This window comes from Cydia pomonella, chromosome 16 (genome assembly GCF_033807575.1).
Source record: "Cydia pomonella isolate Wapato2018A chromosome 16, ilCydPomo1, whole genome shotgun sequence".
NCBI lineage: Eukaryota > Metazoa > Arthropoda > Insecta > Lepidoptera > Tortricidae > Cydia > Cydia pomonella.
Window position 1 is genome coordinate 5250462 of NC_084718.1, and position 26087 is coordinate 5276548.

At 35.8% G+C, this 26087-nt stretch overlaps 1 protein-coding gene across 4 annotated transcripts in view; it reads right to left on the reverse strand.

Moving 5' to 3' along the window:
- Positions 1-26087, reverse strand: part of LOC133526242 (protein NDNF-like) — a 94444-nt gene that overhangs the window by 27385 nt on the left and 40972 nt on the right. For all 4 annotated transcript variants that reach the window (XM_061862774.1, XM_061862772.1, XM_061862773.1 and 1 more), the window contains exons 4-7: positions 19672-19781; positions 19067-19155; positions 15863-15981; positions 2178-2383 (exon numbers count right to left, since the gene is read on the reverse strand). In XM_061862774.1, coding sequence (XP_061718758.1) covers positions 2178-2383; positions 15863-15981; positions 19067-19155; positions 19672-19781 — 524 coding nt within the window. The remainder of the gene's footprint in view (positions 1-2177; positions 2384-15862; positions 15982-19066; positions 19156-19671; positions 19782-26087) is intronic.

Consider the following 26087-nt stretch of genomic DNA (forward strand, 5'->3'; position numbering starts at 1 on the left):
AACGGAGCGGCGGCTGACGTACACGAGGGTTCATCATACATAGCCGTCAACCGCTATACTAGTTATTGCCCAGGTGGCGATTGGTCATGGAAATATGTTCCTGGCTTGCGGTCTAACTCTCAAGAGGCAATTCCAGCCTCAGAAATGAAAAAAAACTACTCTCCATTTAATCTGTCAGATACACGGAAAAAACCCCATTAAAATCACCCTGACACTTAAGCTTTCAATTATAACCTCTTGAGAGTCTTGAGGTCTATAAAATTGCAGTAAAATGAAAGCGTCAAAACCGCGATAATATATTTTACAACCCATTTTATTTCAACTAATGCCCACTACTTCCGGCATCTTTAAAGGCTTTGAATTGCCGTCATAAAATATGAAATGAGTCTGCATATTTGCCATTATTATCTGCCTTTATTTATATCGTTTCGTTATAATAGGAACTGAAAAGGGGTGTACTAGCGTCTTTTGAGCCTCAGCGTCAAGTCGTCGGCGCTATCGAAAATGACGTCGCTGCGCAGTTGCGCCAACGTTGCGTCGAGCAGCAGCCATAGACTTGGATAGACGCCGACGCTCGGGAGACGCTCAAATGTATCCTCAGGCGTATTCTAATTTTATGGTCAGATCGGTTCTGTCAAAATAGATCGGATCCATATCTAACCCAGATCGAATTCATATTCCCTTAATTCAATTTAGAATATGCCTTACTATTACTATTGTTGAATAAAGGAGCATTGCGATGGTTTTATGCGGTCTGAATCTTTCAAAATTAAAGTCAGTACACGATAATATGAGATTGTGTCATGTTTGAGAACCATCCTAGTGTAAATTTATTGGTTTTGGTTTCCAAAACGACTCGCTTGGCGCGCTGTTTCTAAATCCCATACAAAATGAGATTTTACGCAAACGTGTACGTCACGTCACGCTATCGAGTAAATTTACACTAGTGGTTCTGTACCTAGTCTTTGTGATTTCTTCCATCGACACGTTGGATTTGAAGATTTAAAATCGAATAAAAAAGAAAATACGGTAAAGACAGTAAAGCCCGTTTAAGATAATTCTAAAATGCGTTTAAGCAAAAAAGCGTATTTATTTACCTTAAATACTGGTGAAATAATGCAAAATGGCCTACAGTCACTTTAATTCTTGAGCTATTTATGGTTTACTTTATATTGGACATTTCATACCGTTAGTATAGAAAACCAAATTAGCTTGAACGCTAAATGGCTTAGCATTTAAAGTCCGTGACCGTACCTATTATGTAGCAAATCGTATTTATGTGAGCATAGTTATTTAAATAAATAATTTTGACCGCGGCCGGCAAAACGTCCCACTTTGTCGCTTGCCAAAGGAGGAGATTTGCTTATATATACGAATAACTTGTCATGGCATCCTTATGGCGAGGGACAAAATGGGACGTTTTGCCTGTTCAAAATTATTTACTTAAATAACTATGGTAGGGTTACCATACGTCCCGGTATGCCGGGACATGTCCCGGTTTGAAGCATGGTGTCCCGGCGTCCCGGCCGATAAGCAAATTGTCCCGGTTTAAAAATCATAGTTATTTAATAGAGGACTGGACTCGGTAAACAGTAATATACCTACAATAAAGGCGACTGACTAGCTAGGCTAATCGTACGTGGATAGAACGACGTAAGCGCTGACACTTGTCCGTTCACGTTTCACGAATTTACGTCAACAGTGTCAACACATTTCGGGATTTTCTTTAAATGTCCCGGTCAGAGTCCCCACACTTATGGCAACCCTAAACTATGGTCACGTAACGGTCACATTTTATTGTACTGGAAATTTCCGTCATCCGTAAACGCTTTTGAAATTCCTTTTATAAATTCTATAGACATCCTCGATTTTGCTGTCCTCTGACCTATTCTCGTATTCCTTCTGTTGAGTTTGAGTTTGCAGTCGGTTTTTGGTTTACAGTAGTACTGAGCAGGGGGCCTAGCGAAAATGACAATCGTACATAGACAAATGCCAAACGAAAATAAGAAAAAAAAGTATCGGTATGACAGATGCTACAAAAAGTCATGTGAATATTTTTCATACACTATTTAAGAACCTATTGATTGGGCTCTTCTATCAAAAATTGTCATCTTGGCTAGGCCCCCTGCACAGAGAGATAGGTAAAAGCCGTAAAAGGAGTATTTTCTTGTACTTACTAAATTTCCGTCGTCTGTAAACGCTCTTGAAATTTCCTTCATAAATATTGTAGACATCTTGAATTCTGTTTTCTTCAGTTCCGTTCCTCATGTTCAATCTGCAATCTGTGCCAGGTTTGGAGTCATACTGGGCTGCGCATAGAGATGTGTAGTTCGTGCGATGTGATGCCACGATGCAGTAGCTTGTAGTTTGGGGGTCTATCGGGCTGAAACAAATATATTCGTCAATATAGTTACGTAATGTACTAATTATCGCACTAGTGTGGTAAAGTAGCACCATATTATATGATATGATATTGATTTATTTCATAATAAAACATTTCTTTATAAATTATTGTAAAATATTATATAAGAATTAATATTATGATCGTCAAGAGTACATTATAAAATACAAGATAACAAACAATATAACACAGTTCAAGGTTTCAGGAATTCGTCCATACAATATATAGTATTTTCTAGCAGTATTTGTTTTAGATGGTACTGAAATTCCGACACACTGGCTATGTCTTTCACACGTTTATGTAACTATGTACTGAAAATATAGTTATACGTAGTAAAACGAACGAGTATACGTTTTGTATGTAGACTCGCTCTAATTTCTGTGTATGTAGACTCGCTCTAATTTCTTGGAAATATTTGATACACAAACGTTCGTTATATAGTACGTTATACATATGTTACCTTAGCGTTATAGATATTTTTAACATTGTATAAAAAGATAGCTAGCGCGAAATACACAACACGTTCGATATTTTCTTTGATACACCCATTGGTAGGATTCTTATTTTTTGACACTGTATTCTACAGTTTACGTTTTTATTTTTAAAAACTTAATATATGTAATAAAGAAATTATGGTCGGATTTGTAATTGATTTGCAGTCTTGAAATTTCCCGGTAAATTACAGCAAGTAGAATTTACAACTATTAATTATTAATCTATGACTGACTTATCAATGTTTCATTTTCTCAATGCCACAAAAACTTCTATGTCTGGAGATAACACCTGACCCATTCATTGCGTTTGAAAAACTACTATAATTATCAACAATATGCCGAAAATTATTTTTGGGCCTCCCTGTAGTAGCTGTCAGATATGTTATGTGTCCATATGAATGGGACACCTTCGATAACCACGTACGCAGCGAATACAAAATGATTTGAAAAGGAATTCCAGTGCTCGAACGTACAATGCAACTTATCACAGTACACATATACGAGTAATTTATATAAAGAAGAATCAAAATCATAAAAAGCCGGTTCCACCGCCAAAGACAGCAGCAGCAGCTATTTAACGCTACGGCCAGCAATGTTAATAGCGATGGCTGACACCTATAAGGTATCAATTAGACAGGGGAATGAATTGGCGGGAGATAACGTTTAGATTTACGTTGATCCGACCGCTTTTATGTATGGAGGGTTCTATGAAATTAGTGACAGCTTAAGTAATAGGAAATGTTTTGCTGTTTGTAAAAAGTATGCATGAGGCAAAATGGATTGGATCACATATGCCGCTGAACCTTTGAAATAGAGAGTGTTCCCGGTACTAGTTTTCTGTACAATTCCCGGTTCTCGCAATACAAACTTAGTACCGAGAGCATTCCCTACTTTGAACTAACCCAAAAGACTGGGTGGCCGTTTCTTGAATAGTGTTGGATTAACATTTTAGCACATTCTCATGGAAACATATACGAGTTGACAGTTTGTGGACTAATAAAAATATAGCCTTAAGATGACATTCGCCAGCATTGGGACACAATAGGCTAACAGATAAACAAATAAAAGGTAAAACTCGGTGACTGCAGCAGTGTTGGGATGCGACATTATTACTGCTTATATGTCCAAGGATGGGACACATTCGATAACCACGTACGCAGCGAATACAATATAATTTGAAGAGGAATTCCAGTGCTCGAACATACAATGGAACTTATCATAGTACACACGAGTAATTTATATAAGGAAGAATCAAAATCATAAAAGCCAGTTCCACCGCCAAAGACAGCACCCAGCTATTTAACATTACGGCCAGCAATGTTAATAGCAATGGCTGACACCTATAAGGTATCAATTAGACAGGGGAATGAATTGGCGGGAGATGACGTTTACATTTACGTTGATCTCACCGCCTTTATTCTTTAGAGGGTTCTTTTTGGATGATGTTTAAGTGATATGATGAGTTTGGTGCTTATAAAAACTACTGACATAAAAATCACAAGTACCGCAGAGCCTTTAGACCTTGCCAAAACTGAGGGAAGTTTTGAAAATTGAAATTGTATTTTAGGTAGTGTTCGACCGAAGCCAAAATATAGGATTTTTACACATTTCTCGTATTTCATCATACCTCATTATTGTAGCTTTATGAAAGATGGCTTTCGACAGATCAGAATAAACATCGCGCCAGCTTTAATGGATCCTGGTAGATGGCGCTGTAACGACCGGCGAATATCCTACATCGCGTGAACGTTTGTGCATCGTAAAATCTATAAGATGTTGAATTTGTTTTTGTATTTTTGAGGAGATATGTGTGACGTGAAGTGAAGGTACTTAGGCTAGGTAATAGTACATTACTATAGAGGACGGGAAACGAAGGGTTGCAGGCCAAGTAGATATAGAGTCTAACTAAGCTAAGCCGAACTCGCTACGTTCGGCTAGGAATACGCGGCCGGCAACCCCGTTTCTCGCTGAGATTTGTATAGTGCTTTTCTCAAACTTGCAATGAAATAATAATAAAAAAAATAGATGATGATGATTGTTTCATGTCCTAATGTGATAGGTTATTCAGTGCGTCGGGCTTCAAAGGAAGTTTTTTTTTCAGCCATGCAGAAATCTTTATAGGGCTGTATCTCCTAAATCGTGCGTCGTAGCGCAAAAATAATCAAATTTTCATTCCCCTTTGAACCCCTGAAATAATATTTAATAAGTAAACACAAAAAAAGAAAAAAAAAGAAGAAAAAGCATAATGGCAGATATTTTTAAGGTTGAATGCCAATACGTGCCATAATATGACGTTTAAAAACAAAAGAAGATTGCCTTACAGGCCTCTCATCGCACCATCTTCACTCATCGCACCTGATATGTGGTATTTCCGGACCTAATTTGAAGTCATGTCAACATTTCATTACAAGTTTGAGAAAAACATATAAACATACGTCTTCTGTTAATTAAACTTAGTGTTTTTCTTTCTTTCCTTTCGAAACCTTACTGCAAAATATCATTATGGAACCCTATAAAGCCTATTGAATAGCAGTATGGTATAGCATAGCCTTTAGTTTCTCAGATGCGTGAAAAAGTTGTTTACTTGGACACAGTCTGCATAATAATGTTATTCTTCGAAGAACTCTTTTTGCTAGCGGCTCTACTTTAGAAGTTATTAATTAAGCTTCTTACATGCCATTTGACGTTTAAATTTACCGTATATGGGTGTTTGAGGCCGTCATTTCAGTGGAGATTGTATAAAGATATTTTTATTTTATGGTAGGACATGAATTACAGTTACTGGATTTAATTAATGAGGTGTGCGCTCTTTACTCATTGCCTTTACGTGGCCTTTACTCACTTCGCGAGGTCTTCAATCCATCCCTTGAATATGATAAATAAATAAATATTATAGGACAAATTGACTAAGTCCCACAGTAAGCTCAATAAGGCTTGTGTTTTAGGTACATAGACAACGATACATATATATATATATATATATATATATATATATATATACAGGATGATTCAGGAGACGTGAGCAGGATCAAGCCTGCATATTCAGTAAATTATCAGCAACTGTTTCGTACCAGTATTTATGAGATTAACGTTAATTGAATTTTTACTGTTAAAAAAAAGAGTTTTATTTTATTTACGATATTTATGGTCACCCTCTTTGTTTTATCCATAATAAGTGACAAATTGAATGTCATCGAAGAGTGTGGTTACTTTTATAAAATCGTATCTCACTCAAGTGTGACATTTTATTTTCTTCATAATCAAAGTGCTGTCATAACGGTTAAAGAGGTTTTATCTTTGTTAATTAAGTGTTGTAGGGTGTCCATGATTGTAGATAATCAAATTTGTCCTTAACAAAAAGTTAAATAACAGATAAAAAGCGTGATTGTTTTACTTAAATATGATGGTGAACGATTCATTAACATTACCTGATTGTGTAGGCTTAGTCCTGCTCACGTCTCATGAATCACCCTGTATATATAATATAAATACATAGGACACATCCATGACTAAGGAAGAAATATCTGAGCTCATCACACTAATAAACGTCCTTACCAGGATTTGAACTCGGGACCATCGGCTTCATAGGCAGGTTCAGCCACTAGGCCAGACAGGTCGTCAATGATGAAAGGGCATTCCAGTAAAATCTGTCCAACTATCTCTGCTCAGGGGCACAACACACACACTGAGGGGAGTCACCCCAATTATACCAATGGTAGCCAATGTAGGCATACTTTCCAACGCCTATTCTAATGCGGTTTATTTTACCCGGTGCGGTTAGTAAAGTTACACTCGACTCGACCCAAAAGCTTGCGGTGGGTGAACAATTGTTCGGTCTCAAGTTGTTGGGCATTTCACTCGGTTATCCGTGCGTCGTGTAGTTTTTAATATAAAGTGAGACCTGAGACCAACTCGGATTGTTTTTGGAATCATGGGAGGAATATGTATCGAAAGGATATTAACCCCCTTATTCATAAACGTGTATTAAAGTTACGATGCCGCTGATCATCGTTTGTCCCTTACCATCATACCAATACGTCGGAAAGGGACAAACGATGGTCAGCAGCATCGTAACTTTAGTACACGTTTATGAATAAGGGAGTAAGAGTCCCCGGCAAGCTCGGCCAAACATCACCTTCCCATACAAACGGAGTTTCGTTCTCATTTGTAACTACGTGTTGTATTGTAATGACATCTTGCATATACAATGACATGAGGTATATCTAGTCCTGTAATTGTATGAGAAGCTTAAATTGGTGTATTTTTTTAACTATGGTCTATGGTATTTGAAACTACATAAGCTAATTACATGAAGCGCTGGTGGCCTAGCGGTAAGAGAGTACGACTTGCAATCCGGAGGTCGCGGGTTCAAACCCCGGCTCGTACCAATGAGTTTTTCGGAAGTTAAGTACGAAATATCATTTGATATTTACCAGTCGCTTTTCGGTGAAGGAAAACATCGTGAGGAAACCGGACTAATCCCAACAGGGCCTAGTTTACCCTCTGGGTTGGAAGGTCAGATGGCAGTCGCTTTCGTAAAAACTAGTGTCTACGCCAAATCTTGGGATTAGTTGTCAGGCGGACCCCAGGCTCCCATGAGCCGTGGCAAAATGCCGGGACAACGCGAGGAAGAAGAAAAAGATTTAAAAGAATTAATACAATAAAAAATCTACAATGTTTATATAGAGAAGCCACTATCTTCTTAAAAGTTGTACGGTCTGATATACATATAAACGTACGCATTGATGGCGACACCCTGTCTATTCCCAGTAAGATATCACAAAAACTTGCAAAGAAACAGGAGATGATGATACAACATACCAACCATACCAACATTTGAATTAAATTGCATTCAATATTCAAAATCGTACGAAAAACAGAAAAAATGGAAGGTTGGACGAATGTGGCAGTTAAATTAAAATTGCATATTTTCTCTGCATCAATCGTGGATTATATCTGTTATTGGTCCCATTGGTCCCTGGTGGTTGACAGGTAGAGAATGCAATTTGGTATTAAATCCGCCATTTACACATTATTATATATATTTAGTGCAATAAGTATATAAGCTTAAATAAATAAATAAAACAAGTATTTAAAAGGAACCCTGTAACATCCATAGTTGAAAAGCTAACAATAAATTGCGTGGTAAGGACATATGATAAGGATGAATGAAAGTCATGTTTGTGATGAAACTTTCTTATATATAGGTACGTTTATGAACATTATATATACCTAATGTGCTAGCTCGGAGCAATTATACTAAAATGATGGAGAAAAATATACTTTTCCTATTCGTTGACTTTAATGGTAGAATGAAGACTTCCTTATACCAAAAGTTTAATTGCATGCTTTTCGCTATGGGCTCTACTATTACGATTTCTTACGAAACGCATTAGTCAACTGTAATGAATTCAACCAATCACGTGTCGCTGCGGTCAAGAGAAATTAATCAAAGGATAGAATAAAAGACATCAATGCGCTACTATTTAATGAATAAGAATTGATGTGTTTTCTACACGTGTTGGATCGGTTTTATCCATTGAGAAACGTATCTAACTTTGTTTAATTGTTTAGGTTTTATAACAGAAAATAAATTTTATATAATAGTGATATAATCAAGCTTTTAAATCTCTTACCTTACTTAGGCCACTCAGCAAGCTTCGTGACCTGAACACAATACTCGACTGAAAAGCTCTATTTCATATCACAATTGTATAAAATACTATTTATTATCATAAGAGACTGGTCATCAGATATATCATTATCGAACCTCTTTATACTTTGTACATAATAGAGGATTTTCAACAAACATGTGTATAAATATCGGATTCAAACTACATCAGAATTGGCTTAAATAATAAAAGAATGACAAAATTATATGATTTACTGAAATCATAAACAACTGAAATGATTCTAAAGCGAATGATTCAAATATGATTGCGCATAATAAAGTCACCAACAGTACTGCCTTGCATGCCATAGAGTCCAACAAGAAAGCATAACACGTTTACACACGCGTAAACATAAAAGGATTCTTTATGCATAGCTATGTGACAAAAACATACATTCTTTCGTAATCATGAAAGGCAGTGTAGGCTGAGAGATGACCACAAAATCGTCAATTGCTTTAAGTTCTTTAATACTTACTCAAAAACCAGTATTACTAGAAAGTTTGTGCATAAACGATTATTGTACACTAGCATAATTAGGTTATAAATTCAGTAAATAGCTTGGTTAATTTCGAAACTGGCGCTGACAGGTGGTTCACGTAAAACGAACGTAATATACGATTGCAGATGATTTATAATTGCTGGTAAAGTTTTTTATGTAGATTTAGTCTACATTAAAACCCAAATTATCATTTTCACGACGTTAATTCATATACTTATTTTATTAACTAATTATTCATTTTTTGTAAGTGCTACTAGTAATTGTTGAATTTAATTTACTCGAGCTATTTAAAGCAATGCTGCTTCAAGTACCGTAATATAGAAAAACCAAATTGGAATTAGAATTTGTTGTGCAAAAATACAATAACCAGTTAAATGAGTTTCCCAATACCACTGTTATGCGTAGGTGGGGAAAATAGCAGTGCGATTTTATACCTATTTCGACTTAGCTATACTTAAACCTTTATAGCGAAGTTTAAATAGTTGCATAAGACGACGAGTGACTGGCTTATTGCTAGGCCAAAGGCATCGCTATTCAGCGTGAGAATGTAGCCAGCCTTATGGGCACCCTTACGCAGGGGATAGACCTGGCCTTAAATGGTTATGAGTTTTTATTTTACTTCATTAGTTTAAATTTATTTAGTTTATAGTTACTTTAATGTTTCTTGTATAATTCAATAAAGATTTGATTGATTTAAACTCTCATATCTATAATTCATTGTATTAGACCATGGACTACATTATCCTTTCATCTCTTGGTCTATTAAAAAAAGTGGCTGGAACAACCTTGCCTTTCATTGTTAGTGACTTGTACAAACATGTGTTGATCGAAAGGTAATTGATCCTGGGGTTTTTTTTATCTTAACAATGGATTTACACAGCCAAATACAATAGAATAGTTGTTATGTTCATTAGTACCATAATTAAAGATGTACATGTTGCTGTCATTTATACTTTTATTAATTTCTTCTAATAAGAAAGAGCAAAAAAGTGATTTGTGTAAGAAAGTCCCTATAATATTTATTTATTTATAATAATAACTGAGTTTAAATCTCATCAAATCTCATAATTTTCCGATCAGACTTAAGATAAACTTATTATGAATCAGAAATCCGCAAAGTTCGAATAAAAGGCCGTGCACGTTAGAGGGTCTGCCATCTTGTGACCTGAATCGGAAACATAAATATGTACATTGACACTTCATGGCAAAGCAAGTGCTGCCATCGACAGTTCGTGTACATTTTCTTGTGCATAATAGGTTCTGCCATCTCGTGGGCTACATTAAAAGCATAAAATTCACATTTACATCTCGCGCCAAAAGTCTGACGTCATCGTCACGTGTGCTGCTGTATTTTATGTTATGTATGCTCCCTAAAGTGTCCAAAATTCGATGTTCGATGCTCGGTTTAGTGAAACAAAACACAAAGCTCAAAAGAGCTTTTCTAGAGAAGACCTTAAATATACCTACAAATCAGTCCTCAATTAGGTAGGTACTTTTTTGTCTTCTTCTAATTCTTTCTTCCCTTGTCTCATCTACTCGGGGTCAGGTCTCCTTTATCGGTCGCGCCAGACATTTCGGTTCCTGTAGTGCTGCGGCTTTCAAATCCTTCGTGACATTTGACCCAACCTCGGGGGTTCTCGCACAAGCTGAGCACCGCTTTTATTGCGAAGGTGTCATCTCTAGCCGTACCAGCGTAGTCTACGTTCTAGCAATTTCTCCGTGATTGGAGCCACTATAAAACTTCCGCGGATGCATTTGAGACGTATTCTATCCAATCGGTATACTTTTTTTATAATATTTTATAACGTTGGTGGAATTACAATGAAAGATCTGTAGCTTTTATGAAACCTGTATACGGAAGCCCGTTTTGCACTGATTTTGTTAGGACCTTGACGATTGTCTTGGTGATTGGCGTGCATTTCACCCACAATTGTCACTTTTCTTTTTTTTATGTTAGCATAGTCAGCAAACGAGCATACGAGCCACCTGATGGGAAGCGGTCATCGTCGCCCATGGACATAAGCAACACCATAGGAGCCACCTAAGCATTGCCGACCCTTGAGAACCCTAAATACCCGCTTCTTGAAGAACCCCATGTCGTAGCGCATAGGAAATACCTCAGGAGGCAAGTCATTCCACATTCCGCACGTTCTAGGAAGAAACGAGCGAGATGCCCGCTTATTCTTGGTGTGCCATGTATCTAAGAAGTGAGGATGAACTTTGCTCCTTTGGCGGGAGGTGCGATAATAAAAACGTGACGATGGCACCAATTCAAAAAGTTCTTCGGAGCATTCCCCATTGTACAGACGGTAGAACATGCAAAGAGAGCCAACGTCTCTCCGAAGACTAAGAGGTTCTAAGCCGTCAGTAAGTTCGGGATCGCCGGCAATACGAACTGCCCACTGCCACTTCATTTCGCATGGACCAATCAGTGTGAGCGATCTTCAAGGTCATATCAAAACCATAACCAATTATTAAATCTGAATAGCTAAAACTAACCCTCTTATTGAGAACACTTTACGGGCCTGATTGAGTTAAATTATGTTTTATCCCTTTCTAACAAATACATAAGTCAAAATGACAGATAAAGACAAACGAATCATAGCTAATTCCTATAACGCGTTTATGAATAACGTCATAAGTGTTTCATTCTTATCTTGATTCTTATGAAATAGCCGAAATTTTAGTTCAGGCATACACATTTTACAAAGTTAGGTTTACCGTCTGAACTGAAGCGTAAAAACTTGGCTAAATATTAGCTTTAAGAATAGCCTACAATTTGGTTACACCGGACGCCGGATTTCCGGACACCTGTGACCTGAATTTCGGTCCCTAAATTTACGTAAATCTTTCGTCTATGCCAATAATAAATGATAATATTTCATGTAACTGACGATTTTTGCGATAAATGTAGGGTTATATTGAAGAAAAGTTTCATTGAGTAACTTCAAAAAATAACTGAACTTAATAATAGAGAATTACTTTAATTTTGATCAATGTCCGATTTTGTTCTTACAAACGGACCTGTTGGCTAACATTGTTTGCCTTTCCCAATGTTCGTGTAAGTAGTAACAAAATATTTTTCACTACACCAACTGGTTAAAGGCCTTCTTGATTATTCAAAAACGAATGAGAAAGTTGAATTTTATCCACATGTGGGGCAAAGTAATCCGATGCAAATTTTGACCTGTTTCCTTATGCTACAATTGACTTTTGGATGGAATGGTGATTATGAATGATACGCCAAAATTTGTAATTTTTTACGATAAAATTTGATGTAAAGTGAAATTTTATGTTACCTAACTATCAAAACATTTAAAATTCATCAAATACAAGTAGTTTAAATTGGTTATTGTCACTATTTTTACCACGTCGATCCAGCGAGTTATGTATGTATGTATGTCACTTTATTGCACATAAACAGATTAACATAAAACAGACAAAACAAAACAAAAAAATTGTATGTACAGTCAGCATCAAAAGTAGCGGATCAAATAACGTTTCATAAGTATATACCATTCTGTAACGGCTTAACAAAAAGTGATGTCTTTAATATAGAACAACTAAGACTGTAAAATATATACTTTACAGTACATATGGGGCTACTTTATAGCACTAGTGCGAGAAGTAGCATATTACGTTACTGTGTCGAACATTTAAAGGGCCATATGTACTATAAAACGTTGTACGATACATGTGCGAATAGGTAATTCGCAACTCGTGTCGATTTAAAACACTCCCTTCGGTCGTGTTTAAATTTATCGCCACTCGTTTCGAATTTCCTATTTTTCGTACTTGTATCGTAATGTACTATTTGAGCGCGAATTTTAGAAATTTATCTATATTTGGAAAAGTTATCCGGAATATCAGATACTTTTGGCGCGTTGTTTCATCCGCTACTTTTGATGCTGACTGTACAAAGGCGAACTTATCCCTAAAAGGAAGAAGTGAGTTATAGGTATATCAACATACCACATTTTTTTACCCTCCTGTGCGTTAACTGTACCGCGTAATAACTATTAGGGGATTTTATTTATAATTTCAATGGGTCATGCGCGTTTACGTTCTACGGGCGTTGTCATGTGTCAAATGTGTGAACTTAGATCGCACAAAATCTATAGTTCAACGTTCATTTATCTTTAAAGCGATTAGCAAGAAATTATCCGCTTCAATAACAAAATTGCCAGTCATTCATAACTTCCCTGAATCCCAAGGCATATTTGACAGCTCCTTTAAATCCTCAGATAATCACTTGACGATATAACAGTGAAAAATATTTTTGCTAAGTGATTCTAGGGTCGGGAAAGGGTAGAAAAAACACAAGATTCTTTAGACTTTTCCGGAAGAAAAATACAGTTGAAGTGGTTAAACAAGGGTGAAAATTGCTTGGGTGCTTAAAAAGGCCAAATGTCAAGCCTATAGGCAAAAGTTTTAAAGTGTGTATGTATTGAACCAATACAAATAATTTCCCCTTTTTAGGGTTCCGTAGTCAACTAGGAACCCTTATAGTTTCGCCATGTCCGTCTGTCTGTCTGTCCGAGGCTTTACTCCGTGGTCGTTAGTACTAGGAAGCTGAAATTTGGCATGGATATATAAACCAATAAGGCCGACAAAGTCGTACAATAAAATCTAAAAATCTTTTTAGGGTACCTCCCCTACACGTAAATTGGGGGTGATTTTTTTTTTACTTCAATCACAGTGTGGGATATCGTTCGAAAGGTCTTTCAAAACTAATAGGGGTCTTCAACAAACATTTTTGGATAAAGTGAATATATAATCGCTCCGAAAGAAAATAAATGTATCCCCCTCTAACTTTTGAACCGTAGGTCAAAAAAATATGAAAAAAATCGTGGAAGTAGAGCTTAAGAAAGACATTAAATGAAAACTACAGCGGCCATGATCCGTTTAGCTGTTTTTGAGTTATCGCAAAAAGTTTCCTCTTCATAGTAAAAAGACGTACATCCACAGTTCATCCCTTGGTTATCAATCTACTATATTTTAAGCTCCAGTTTAGCTTATAGTGACGGAAAAATAACTACGGAACCCTACTCTGAGCCGGTTTATTTATGAAAGGACTCAATTGACGCGAAAATAGGATATATTTTGTTTTCACGCTTTTCGATACAAAACCCTTAGTGCGTAGTTCAACATACACTTCACCTCTTTAATTTTTTTGCTTTAACTCTAAAGTAATCCTTGTAGGTATTAATAGTTAAGTGTAGAACCTTAATAAAGAATTTTATTATATAAACCAAGTCCAAAGTAACGGTCAACCTTTTTCCAGAAAACCTGGTCATATCATGCACGCACCGTATATGGCTTGGATAATAATTCATCTAATACATCACTCATACTGTTATTACTTCAATATTAACAGAGAAATCTTATTTCAAAGGCTTATGAGCTATTTTACAATAAGTTTTAAGTAGAACTTGTAAGGTTTGCGAACAAGCCTCAAAGAAAATCTATTGAAAAATCAATCACAGAATGCCTATCTTAAACGTATGGTTCTAGTAAAGTGTTCTATTATGTACGTTATTGTGACAAGATAAGGTACATTTTGGGTTATTTCTTGTGTCTTAGCTTGCAAGTGTGTTAAGTCTACATGGTTCTAGATCTGTGAGTTAGGCCTGTTTAGTTCCTAGTCTTGTCAGTGGCAATTGGACACACGTACCAGATTTATTGTCGGGTGGTATGGGTAACGGTGAAGGTTTTTATTGATTTCTGTGCGCAAGAGCATGATTTAAAGCTTTCGCGGTTTATGAGATTGGCATTTAAGATCGTTTTTAAATCATAAAGTTGAAAGTTCATAGGCCATACACATTAAACACTGAGCTCTGTGAGCTGTATGTAGGCCTCGCAAGTATAGCTTAAAACTGAAAAAATATGTATATGGCTCCGCCATTTAAGATTGTCCAAAAACTGATTCGACAAAATTTATCTATATTACGAAAATCGGTTGAGAATTTTATTGCGACCTGTAGAGGATAACATCCGGACATACAAAAGCATGTTTGTGCAAGCTGAAACAGACACCTTTGCTAACGCTCGGTCAATTAGGTTCACCTCTCTCCTGTATATAATTCAGTTAAGAGCCTAATTTTCTAATAAAATCCTTATCCTTATTTTTTTTCTACTCGTATAGATCAAGTGAGGAATGTTGAAATCCGATGCCGCACCAAGGTGCAAGACATAGGTTACGTCTAGCAAACTAAAATGGAGTTTGGCGGGCTTTCGGATGAAAGAAGCGCCTGGCGTCCGTCCGTTGTTGGCTTGTTGGGTGGACAACATTCGGAAGATTGCGGGGGTCACTGCTGTATGTGATTAGCTCGGGATCGGGACAAGTGGCATACTAGAAGAGAGGCCAGTGGGCGATAAAGGGCTGATATGATGATGATAAAGATAAATACTACACACCTACCTCCGGAGAGGTGGGCTCGGGACTTGCCCCGAGCCCTTCTACACCAGTAGCTGACAAGCACTGCACATCACCAGCCTCACCAGCACGCCGCAAACGCCAGCTAAGCTGCCGGTCGCCTTCACCGCGGCTCCATAACCTGGCCCCGCTCAAACGGTATCACCAGGTTAGGGGTCGCGGGGTTGGATAACGATCAGTAGCGAAGAGCTGGCCCACACCAGCTACACACACCGTCCCCAAAATGACGGCCAACTGACCACCCCACCAGTCGGTGGGGAAGCGACCCGCGACAGCCGCCGCAGCCGAGAGGCGGTAGCGGCCCCTCATACCCCCCTGACGGGGGGTATCGACAGAACACTCACACACAATACTACACACCTAGGGTCCCAGTTGGCAGAGAGTCTCCGTCTGGATCGCACGCGTAGTCTTAAACGCACGGAACGCGGCGCCTCGCCACGCACGCTGACCGCCGCCGCCCCTCCAGATTCTGAAGATAGCTGGAAACAAAGTAATGAATTTTACTCCCTCATTAATAAAACTTTACCAGGATAGAACTCTGACTAGTGTTTAAGAGGGAACTGGAGTTTAGGAGGATTTAGGGGAGAGGGGGGAGGGGGGTTTATAACACGTACTCGTCCGTACAAAAAGAGAAAATGTTTTTCCACTTCTAAATATTTTCCATTCTGCATGATTTTTAGTATAATATTGACACAATGAAAAACTAGGTTTATGATTTCCTTTTTTTTTCAAAATTTGCAAAAAAAAATATATTTTTTAAATGCGAAACCTGTAGACCCAGAATATATTATGCTGAAGCGATCGACATCAAAATTAAAGTGAGTTGTTAAAACTTAGTGGAAACCGTTTTCTCTCGACATGGAATTTCATAGAAAAAGTACCGTTATTTCATTAGGATCGCAAAGCTATTCTTCACTCTTAATGATAACCCCATGGGAATTCTGGCGATTTATTCTTGAATTATTTAAAATTAAATTCAAACCATAATTATTTTCTGTTTTGAAATTCAAGCTCATATCATCATATGTATGCACTCCATTAGTAGATATTTTCTATTCATTTCTAGAAAACGTTTATCTACGAGGCTCGATCCATTCAAAGGATTCAAACACGAAACTACACTCACAATAATATGTAAATCTCGTACGATCCCTTTTGTCAACGTTCCAAAGGTTTTATATCAACTTTGTTGATGCGACGAGATGGATTCAGACTATTTAAAATATGAGCTTGATTTCAATACAAGAGCGTCCTCCTTACCCACGCCACGGCCGTAATAGTACATTACTATTGAAGCCGGGAAACGTAGGGTTGCAGGCCAAGTAGATATAGACGGCTGAGCGTAGCGAAGCCAGATAGAGATACGCGGCCGGCAACCCCGTTTCTCGCCGAGATTTGTATAGTGCTTTTCTCAAACTTGCAATGAAATAAAAATAAAAATAGGAGGATGATGATGATGACTGTTTCATGCTCTAATGTAATAGGTTATTTAAGGGGAACCAAAATTTGATGATTTTGGCACTACGACGCACGCCATTACGCTTTTTCTCTTCTTTTTTTTCTATTTTGTATTTTTTTATTGTTACTTAGGGATTATCAAAAGGGGGACGAAAATTTGATTATTTTTGCGCTAAGACGCACGTTAGGAGATTCAGCCCTATAAAGCAGAAATCTTTATTATTCCTTATCCTGTAATATTTATTTAAAAAAAAAAAAAAAACGTGCATCGTAGCGCAAAAATAATCAAATTTCGTCGGCAACAACGACGCCGCAACAGTACCTTTTATATACTACGTCGGGGGCAATCAAGCATACGGTCCGCCTAATGATAAGCGATTACCGTGGCCTATGGACGCCTGCAACTCCAGAGGCGTTACCGACCCTAACAACCCGCACCCTCGTTGAGCTCTGGCAACCTTACTCACCGGCAGGAACACAACACTACGACTAGGATCTAGTGTACCTAAAGTTGATATCCAAACATCTTTCGCGGAGTCAACAGTTCACAACACAGAGCCACTAGAGTCAGACTAAGCTAAGTTGGCAGCGAATTTACAGCCCAGCCTGTGCAAGTGTTAAGTAAACATCATAATTTCATAGAAGTTTGCACTGTCTAGACTGTCAAAATCGCTGCTAACTTTTTTGGTCTTACGCTAGTATACCCTATTCTCAATATTTTCATGCAACAAATTTCAAATTCAAAATGAATTTTTAATGACTGTGACGGCTTTTATGGGTGGTGTGTGGCAAAATATGTTAGTGTGAGTAAAACTGAGATAGAAATCAAATTTGTATCCTATATTTAAAATCCGAAAATGACGTTCACAAGCTGCAAAGAGTTATTGGAAAATATAGAGTACAAAGGACGAAATCCTAGTGGCTTAAAATTTCATCTGTTTTTAGGGTGCGGGATTCAAAAAATGCTAAATTGTGTAATAAAATACCGCAACTTTATTGAAATGGGGCTTGATAGTCTTCTTGACAAGCATGAATGGGAAATGACTTGTCAAAAATTTAATATTGTTGTATTCTATATATGTATTGATTTTTACAAGTTTTTATTTAGTTCTATCTGTCCCGTTGTCTGTCGGTCTGTAATCAAATCTTGCAAGTTAAATTCGATCCACTTCCCGGTTTCCGATTGAGCTGAAATTTTGCATGCATATGTAAGTCGGGTGACAATGCAATATTATGGTATCATTGAGCTTGATGATGGAGACAGGAGGTGGCCATAGGAACTCTGTGATAAAACAACGCAATCTAATTGTGTTTAGGGTTTTAGAATTAGCTCGATGAGTATTAGTCGCCTGTCTGAAAAAAGTACAGTCAGAGATAAAAGCTTGTAACAAAAAAGAAGAGGAAAAGAAACAAAAAAATTCAATATTTATATTTAGGCTTTAGGGATGAAAAAATATCAGCATAATTGTAATTTTAGGTTTTTACTGGTAACAGGACTGTTCATATAAAAATTTTAAAAAACGACTTCCTTCTTTAAAATAAATACGACTAAATGATATAGCAAAAGCAAAACACTTCTCAATATTGACCAAACTTTTGCATTAGCCATTAACAAAAAACATTCCTTTCCTTACCAAACATTTTGTCATTTTTTATTAAGTATTTTTTTTCCTTGGACCAATATTTAGGTACAGTCAACCAAATCATATTTAAGGCACTTTGTATGATGGTTTAGAAATTGTATTGTTTTTTTTAATGTTTTAAGATTTTCCTTTTTTTTCCAGTATGTACGATATAAAAAAATACCTCTAGTTTTTGATATCCTAGTATGATCATCTGATTAATATTATTTATTATACCTTTAAACGAGCAATTATTGTATAGGTATATTGTATAAAACGATTTAAATTTAATTTGTTATATAAGGGTTTTTGGGGGCAAAAAATCAATCTAGCTAGGTCTTATCTGTTGGAAACGCGCATTTTTGAGTCTTTATATGTTTTCCGTGCAAAGCTCGGCCTCCCAAATATTTCGGTATTATTGGAAATTACAGAAAATAATACAATTTGGATTAACAAAACAAATAAACAAAGTTACATATCTTACCTGTAATACATATCTCTCGTTCTGAGAGACGCTTATTGATATTGTCGTCATCTGTCGACCAATATATTCCCTCACAAACGTTAGTTGATCTGAAAAATAAATTATTACTGTTGTCATGGTACAGATAATCTGGGATCGGATGGCACCAATTAAATTTTCATATAATATTTTGATGTTGACATACAGGCTAATTTAGAATTACGAGTATATCTGATTGATGTTTGATGTCATTTAGTTAAACTCTAGCTAGGGTCATCCATTCATCTTCCTCGCGTTATCCCGGCATTTTGCAACAGCTCATGGGAGCCTGGGGTCCACTTGACAACTAATCCAAAGAATTGCCGTAGGCTACTAGCTTTTACGAAAGCGACTGCCATCTAAACTTCCAACCCAGAGGAAAAACTAGGCCTTATTGGGATTAGTCCGGTTTCCTCACGATGTTTTTTTTCGCCGAAAAGCGACTGGTAAATATCAAATGATACTTTGTACATAAGTTCCGAAAAACTCATTGGTACGAGCCGAGGTTTGAATTCGCGACCTCCGCTAGGTCACCAATGCTTTAACTAGTTATACTCTAGGGTCAAATGATAAAAAAACAGCCTTACCATCAATGTTTCCGATGTGGCCCCTAAAAAGGGCCCAGCGTACGTCCATCGTACATGGACTCACAGTGACGTAAACCGGGGCTGATATTGATGACGTATTCAACTCCAGACTGGAAAAGGAAAAAAAATGATAAATAAAAAAAATAAAAAAAACCCACAGCTACAGCTAGATAACCTGCTTACAAATTAAAAAAAGCTTCTAATAAGTTTTTGTCAAAAATATAATTTTTGGTACAATCTTTTATCGCTGACTGTACTTTTTTTACCACGGGCAGCTTTACCTCATCGAGTCAATTTTTATTTATTTAATCGTATGGCATACATATCGTAAAAATAGAGACAATATAATTAATTAAATGTCTACACATAGACCAGTCAGCCACTTCATGGCTTCGTCGCTCAGGGTGATCAGGTCTTCGGGAGGACCGGCGACATAACGCGATATAGGGCAGTCAGGACGTCGATTTTGTAGTCTTTAAGAAGTCTGGAAATGTAGTCGCATTTCGGTCTACTAATACCCTCTACATTAAGGCGCTCTTATAGACAGATTTTAGGTTTTTGAGGGGGTGAAGCAGACGAAGTGGTAAAGCAGGCAGGCGGGCGCCCCGCGCGCCGCGCTCGCAGCAAGCCTACGTCCTTATTCTGACGCCATCCGTATTCTGGTTTGTTAGTTCTGGGATCTTTTCCGGAAATTTATATTGATTATGATTTAAACTTAATGAAATTAAAAATTTGATAATTATATATAATACTAGAGTATACCGCGGCAAATTGAGAACCTAGTAAAATATTACCAAATCGTTTTGTGTCGAAATAATATTACTTACTAATTCAGACAAAAGTTACAACTGTCTGCTTTAAATCATTTATATAGATACCTATTCAAAACTTAGTTGAATACTAGCAAAGCTAAGTAATTTGTGGAAGTGAACGTAAAAAGGTAGCATGTTTTTGCTGGTATTGAGATAACTGAAAATATAAGCATAAGGTATGCACAAGCATATGTAGCTCCAAAAAGTAGATAAATTATGCTATCTTCTCAAAAAAGAACCATGACTCTAACTGTAACGACTATTTCTATATTATTTTTTGAATTGACGACAATGAAGACGATTATAAATTTTAAATGCAAAAGTCGAGAAAACTGCTATTATTATTTATTATTTAAAGTTTATAATGGCAAAAATGCACTTATACTACTACTACTACTTCGAAGTTATATAGTAATGAGTATAATTGACTGACTTTAATTAATGTCTAATAAAGAATCAGTCTGTTGTCTGTCTACTCTGTCTGTAATCAAATATTACAAGTATATTTATTTTGACCCACTGAGGTTTCAGATGAAGTTGAAAATCTGCATACATATGTAAGTAGGGTGACAATGAAATATTATGGTACCATCAAGCTGATCTGATGCATGAGAGAGGTGGCCATAGGAACTCTGTGTCAAAATATCGCAACCAAATTGCGTTTGAGGTTGTTAGAATTGTCTCAATGAGTATTATTTTCCTTTGGAAAGAAGTACAGTTAAGACCTGTTCCGTAAAGTTAATTAACATACAAAACTTTCCGATGAACAAAATTATTTTATCGTCAACTGTTATTTATCCCTTCAAGGGGTGGCCCACCACTCACGGGTCGATGCGATAGCCAGAAAGCTGTCGGCCAACAGAGGGTGGTTAGTGAGGTGTTGCCATTTTTAGTGGCAAAATTAAAGGCTTTGAAGTATATTTACGCTATTCTAACGCCCAAAAGTAGCTAGCAAGTTAGACAAGGAAAACATACATACACACGCTTGTTAACGCTTGGTTGCTAAGGACCGTTCATCCGGGATCGAACGCCTAGGTCGAGTTCTGTCTTGATTTTTAAAGAGGTTATTTTGTAAATACACGGTACCCTCGAGGAAACGGAAAGATTTTAACAGTATATTCTGGATCGTATTTAGAGGCAAAAATGTCATATAAACTTTTTTAATTCGCCTAGTTTCAGAGTTAATACCAATTTAAAAAAATATTTTTCGTTGTGTTTTAGTGCATAACGCCTTTTTGATGGCTATGTCGCCAGTCGCCACTTTGGGACCTAGTCTAGACTACCTTCTTGACAGATATCAAAGTCACAAGGTACCATTTGAATAGAAAAATGTACCAATTTATATTAATCCATAAATTTTCCAAGAACATGAACTTAATATGTTTAAAAACATACAAAAAGTAAAAAAAAGAAACAATTTTTTTTTGCGGAATTGACTTAAACTTGTACATGTCCCATTAGTAATTACCAAGCTACTACTAGGTATAGGAAAAACAGTTTCATATGCATGGCAGGCATGAGTTTAAATAAAGTTTCTATAAATTGTGATATCGACATATATAATGATAGCATAGCAGTAATAAAAAATAAATTAATTAGACACTTCATGGGTGACAATAATTCTGGCGCAGGACAAGGCTCGGTGCATTTTTGAATATGTACATGTACTCACAGGAGTTAACTACTTTTTCTTTTTTTAATTTATTTTTTGTAATAATGAATCATATATATATATATATATATATATAGATCTGTTCTTATGCTGTAGGAACTTGTATGTGTAAATTAAGATGGGCAAAAACTTTTTATAATTTATTGTATTTCTATAAGTGAGAACCTGTAATTGGCTCTGTAATTCTATTGGAAGTTCTAGATATATATAGCGCTGTTGGTTTTCCATATATGTACTAAAAAAAAAATGAAATTCTTCTTATGACCTCAGGTATACGTGGTTAAAAAAAATCCGTTTCCTCACGGGCACTTTTTATGACTTAACCTTTGAATTTTAAGCCCTACGTAGAATATTAATTCACAATTACCTCCAATCATAACTTTGTTTTGTGGTGGTAGTCATTTTTAATAAGGAAACTGGAAAACTGTCACTGTTGCTAGGTTTGATTAGTTAGGTGCATGTGGCGAAATGCATAAACATAACAATAATTTAACAACAACAAGGACATGATGTCACGATCCTCAGCATTGAGGGACCAAGAAGAAGAAGACAATAATTTAATTGTTCTATTCGAATAGCGTATTTAGTGCTTATTCTAACGATATATGCTTCAATATATACTTTTATACATAGATAAGCTTAAATAGTTGAATTTGTAATATTCTCTAAATCCGCGCTGAACACCCGACGGGGCCCCGCCACGTGACTACTTTTTACGTTTTGGCTTCTGCCACTTGAAGGGATATACTATAGGCTAGTCAAGACTAGTGATTCATTTCAAAATAAACTATTTTAATATATACATATTACACATAAGCACCCTAATGCAAAAATGAAGAAAATATATTTTGCGAAACTTTCGATCGATTTTTCCACTTATATTTTGTATTGGCAGGAAAAATAGTAAAAGCATATCACAAAGACATAACAAGGTCCAAGGTTTTAAAGAAGAAGGTAAAATTGGCTGAGACCTGAAATTGACGGCAGAGTGTCATCGAAATTTATACTTGAAAAAAGAAATAAAATGTCACCAGTTTTCATTTCATACAAAACAGAAATAGCATGGTATAAAAGTATTATACCAAACTTTTACAAAGGACTTTATGTTTAACATTATCAAAAATGGAATTTAGTGACATTCTTGAATTTACAGAATAATTAACCAGTGATATAAAAATATTGGCTAGAGGTACAAATATATACGAACTTCCGAACCGAGTACTTGCAAAATTTTGAATGGAATTTGAAGGGTAAATATCACTCCTGCTCACCTTACAAAATAAAATAGTTGATAAATGTTGTAAATAAAGTCTTAAGTGTATACCATATGAAAGTTAATAAACCAGAAATACCAAACAAATTCAACACTTATAACATAAACTATTACAGCCATTTGAGCACTTCCACAAAAACGTGAAATGGTACCTTTCACTAAGCACTATTTAAATCCCACATATTTAAATCCAGTATATCTCCTGCATCCTGTATGTGTTAAAAATGAAGCTGTTCCAATATAATGACTTATATAAATTAAACAAGCGGATTAATTTTATTTGTTTACGTTTAAAAATAGGTATTCAATTTGATTATTACTGTAATAGCCATTTAAAATATTATTTTACCTAAATTGATAATTAAAAGTAGGTACCCCTCACGAAATAAGTACTACTGAATTTTATACTTAGCAGTGTTTTTTAAAATGTACATGTATTTTACCTTCCTCGTATTAAAAATGAAAAGTAGAGTGTTTAACTCGGGTGCAAGGCACCATTTCATCATTTGGTTAATCGTGGCTGTATGCCGGACAGGTGCGTGTGTAAAACTTGTCAAAAAAGATAATATGACGGATGGATGTCTGAAATGTCACCGTATTTAAGAATCAATTAGCTTAAAAATTAGTTTTTTCTTCGTAAGAGTGATGAAAACATTGTGTGTATAACATATTTGTGTATTTATAGTGTGATTATCTATTTTATGTAACGTCCGCTAAACTAGGGTAAAGGCACCTATTACCGTGGTAGTTAAGGAACTTTTCAAAAGAGATCCAAAAATTAAGGGTATCAATGCTGTCTAACAGCCAGGAATATTTTTTTTTCATCAGAGCATTTAATGAACTTTCCGTTTCACACGTTTTTGGATTCATTTTGGGTTATTATATGTATTAAAATATTTTTTGAAGCCAAAATGACCAAATCTTCTATTACCGTGGCAAGGGACAGGCTGTGATTCTATTATCGCGAATTGAGCTTTCATTACCGAGGGTACAATTGGCATGATTTTTCTGCACTCGTTAATAGAAATCAAACTCAAAATTCGAAACCTAATACCGAGGGTTAAAACAATAATAACGACGTGGGTTCTGTATATTATTTTTGTGTCATTAACTTTAATAATGACACAAAAATATAAAATAAAACTATAGGAGTATGTTTAAAAATAAGAGATATATTCGAAGAGATTATAATTACACTTTGGCACAATCAAATACTATTAAATAGTTAACTTACCAAGTACCCACGAGTACCTGTATAACAAGTTATAAGTTGAATGTTTTACAAGTAAAACAACAAAAATTACTATTAGTAAAGTTTTACTAAGAACGTATATGACAAATAGGCCTGCCTGTTATTAAATAAAGTAATTTTTAAATGCTATAAAGATTGATAAGAATTTGTCTTACTGAGATAATTAGCTGCACAAAAAAACAAGTAAGTAACATTTACTCATAAGGCACAGCGTAAATTATAGTCGAAATTTTATAAGCTGGACGTTTACCACCTGAGTGAAAGTTTACCACAGTGAAATGGTAAACGTCCACCTTATAAAATTTCGACTATATATTATATAAAAACATGAAAATTTTTAATTCTAATATTTTTGATAAGGTAATTAAGTCTCTCACATATTATGTGTTATAATTTACCCGTTTATAATTAACAAATCACAGTACTTTTCTTATTGCTGATTCTTATAGCTAAAAAAATCATGTCTGAGATTTTGGACTACTGTATAAATAAAATTATATTAAAAAAAATCTAATCGGAAATGTCCGGCAGTTGGGTACCCTTCCTTGTCAGAGTAATAACTGAATCAGAAAACAGAAGAATTTAAATCTGATAACGATAACTGAAGTCTAAATTTTTATCAACGAAATCTGTACTTGCGGTACCCTAAATGCGATATTTCAATACAATACCAAATAGTCACTCGGTAATAGATAACTCTTTAAGAGCCTATTACCGACCCATTCGATATTTCTCTGGGTCGGTAATAGATTTCTATACATTCTATTACCGAGGGTAATCTGATCATACCATCGGTAATAGGCTTAATTTGGAGTTTAATTAAACCTAATTCCGACCCATAAAAATAATAAAACACAGATGGTTTTTCAAATCAAATCAAACACGTATATTACAAGCTTCTTGTAAAGACAAAATCACATAACTGGCAAGTAAATTTTAGGTCTTAACTCAAAATAAAAAAAAGTTGACAGATTAAGGGTTCCCATAGAAACAAGGAAATCGGTGCTGAAGTTTTTGTTAAAAATTAAGGGTTAGTTAAATACTTTCCATACCACGGAAATAGCTCTTTAATAGCGTGAATAGATCAAGATTGGAATAAATAAAAGAAATTATAAAATTGATAATTTGTACCAAAACTAAAGAGTAAATAACAAAACTACCACTTTTTCTATTACCGTGGCATACCACGGAATTACTTACCACAGAAGTAATTGGCGCCTATCACCGCTGTATTTTATTTTCAATTTTAAACGTATTTCCGGGTCAAAAACTAAGTTAAAAGTAATTCAAAATCGTGTAGAAAACAATACACAACCTCTTAAAAGGCATTGCACTAGTTTATTTGCCATAACTATTACGTAAAACACTAAGTAAGATTGGAGTGCACTTACCTGTGGTGTCACGCGT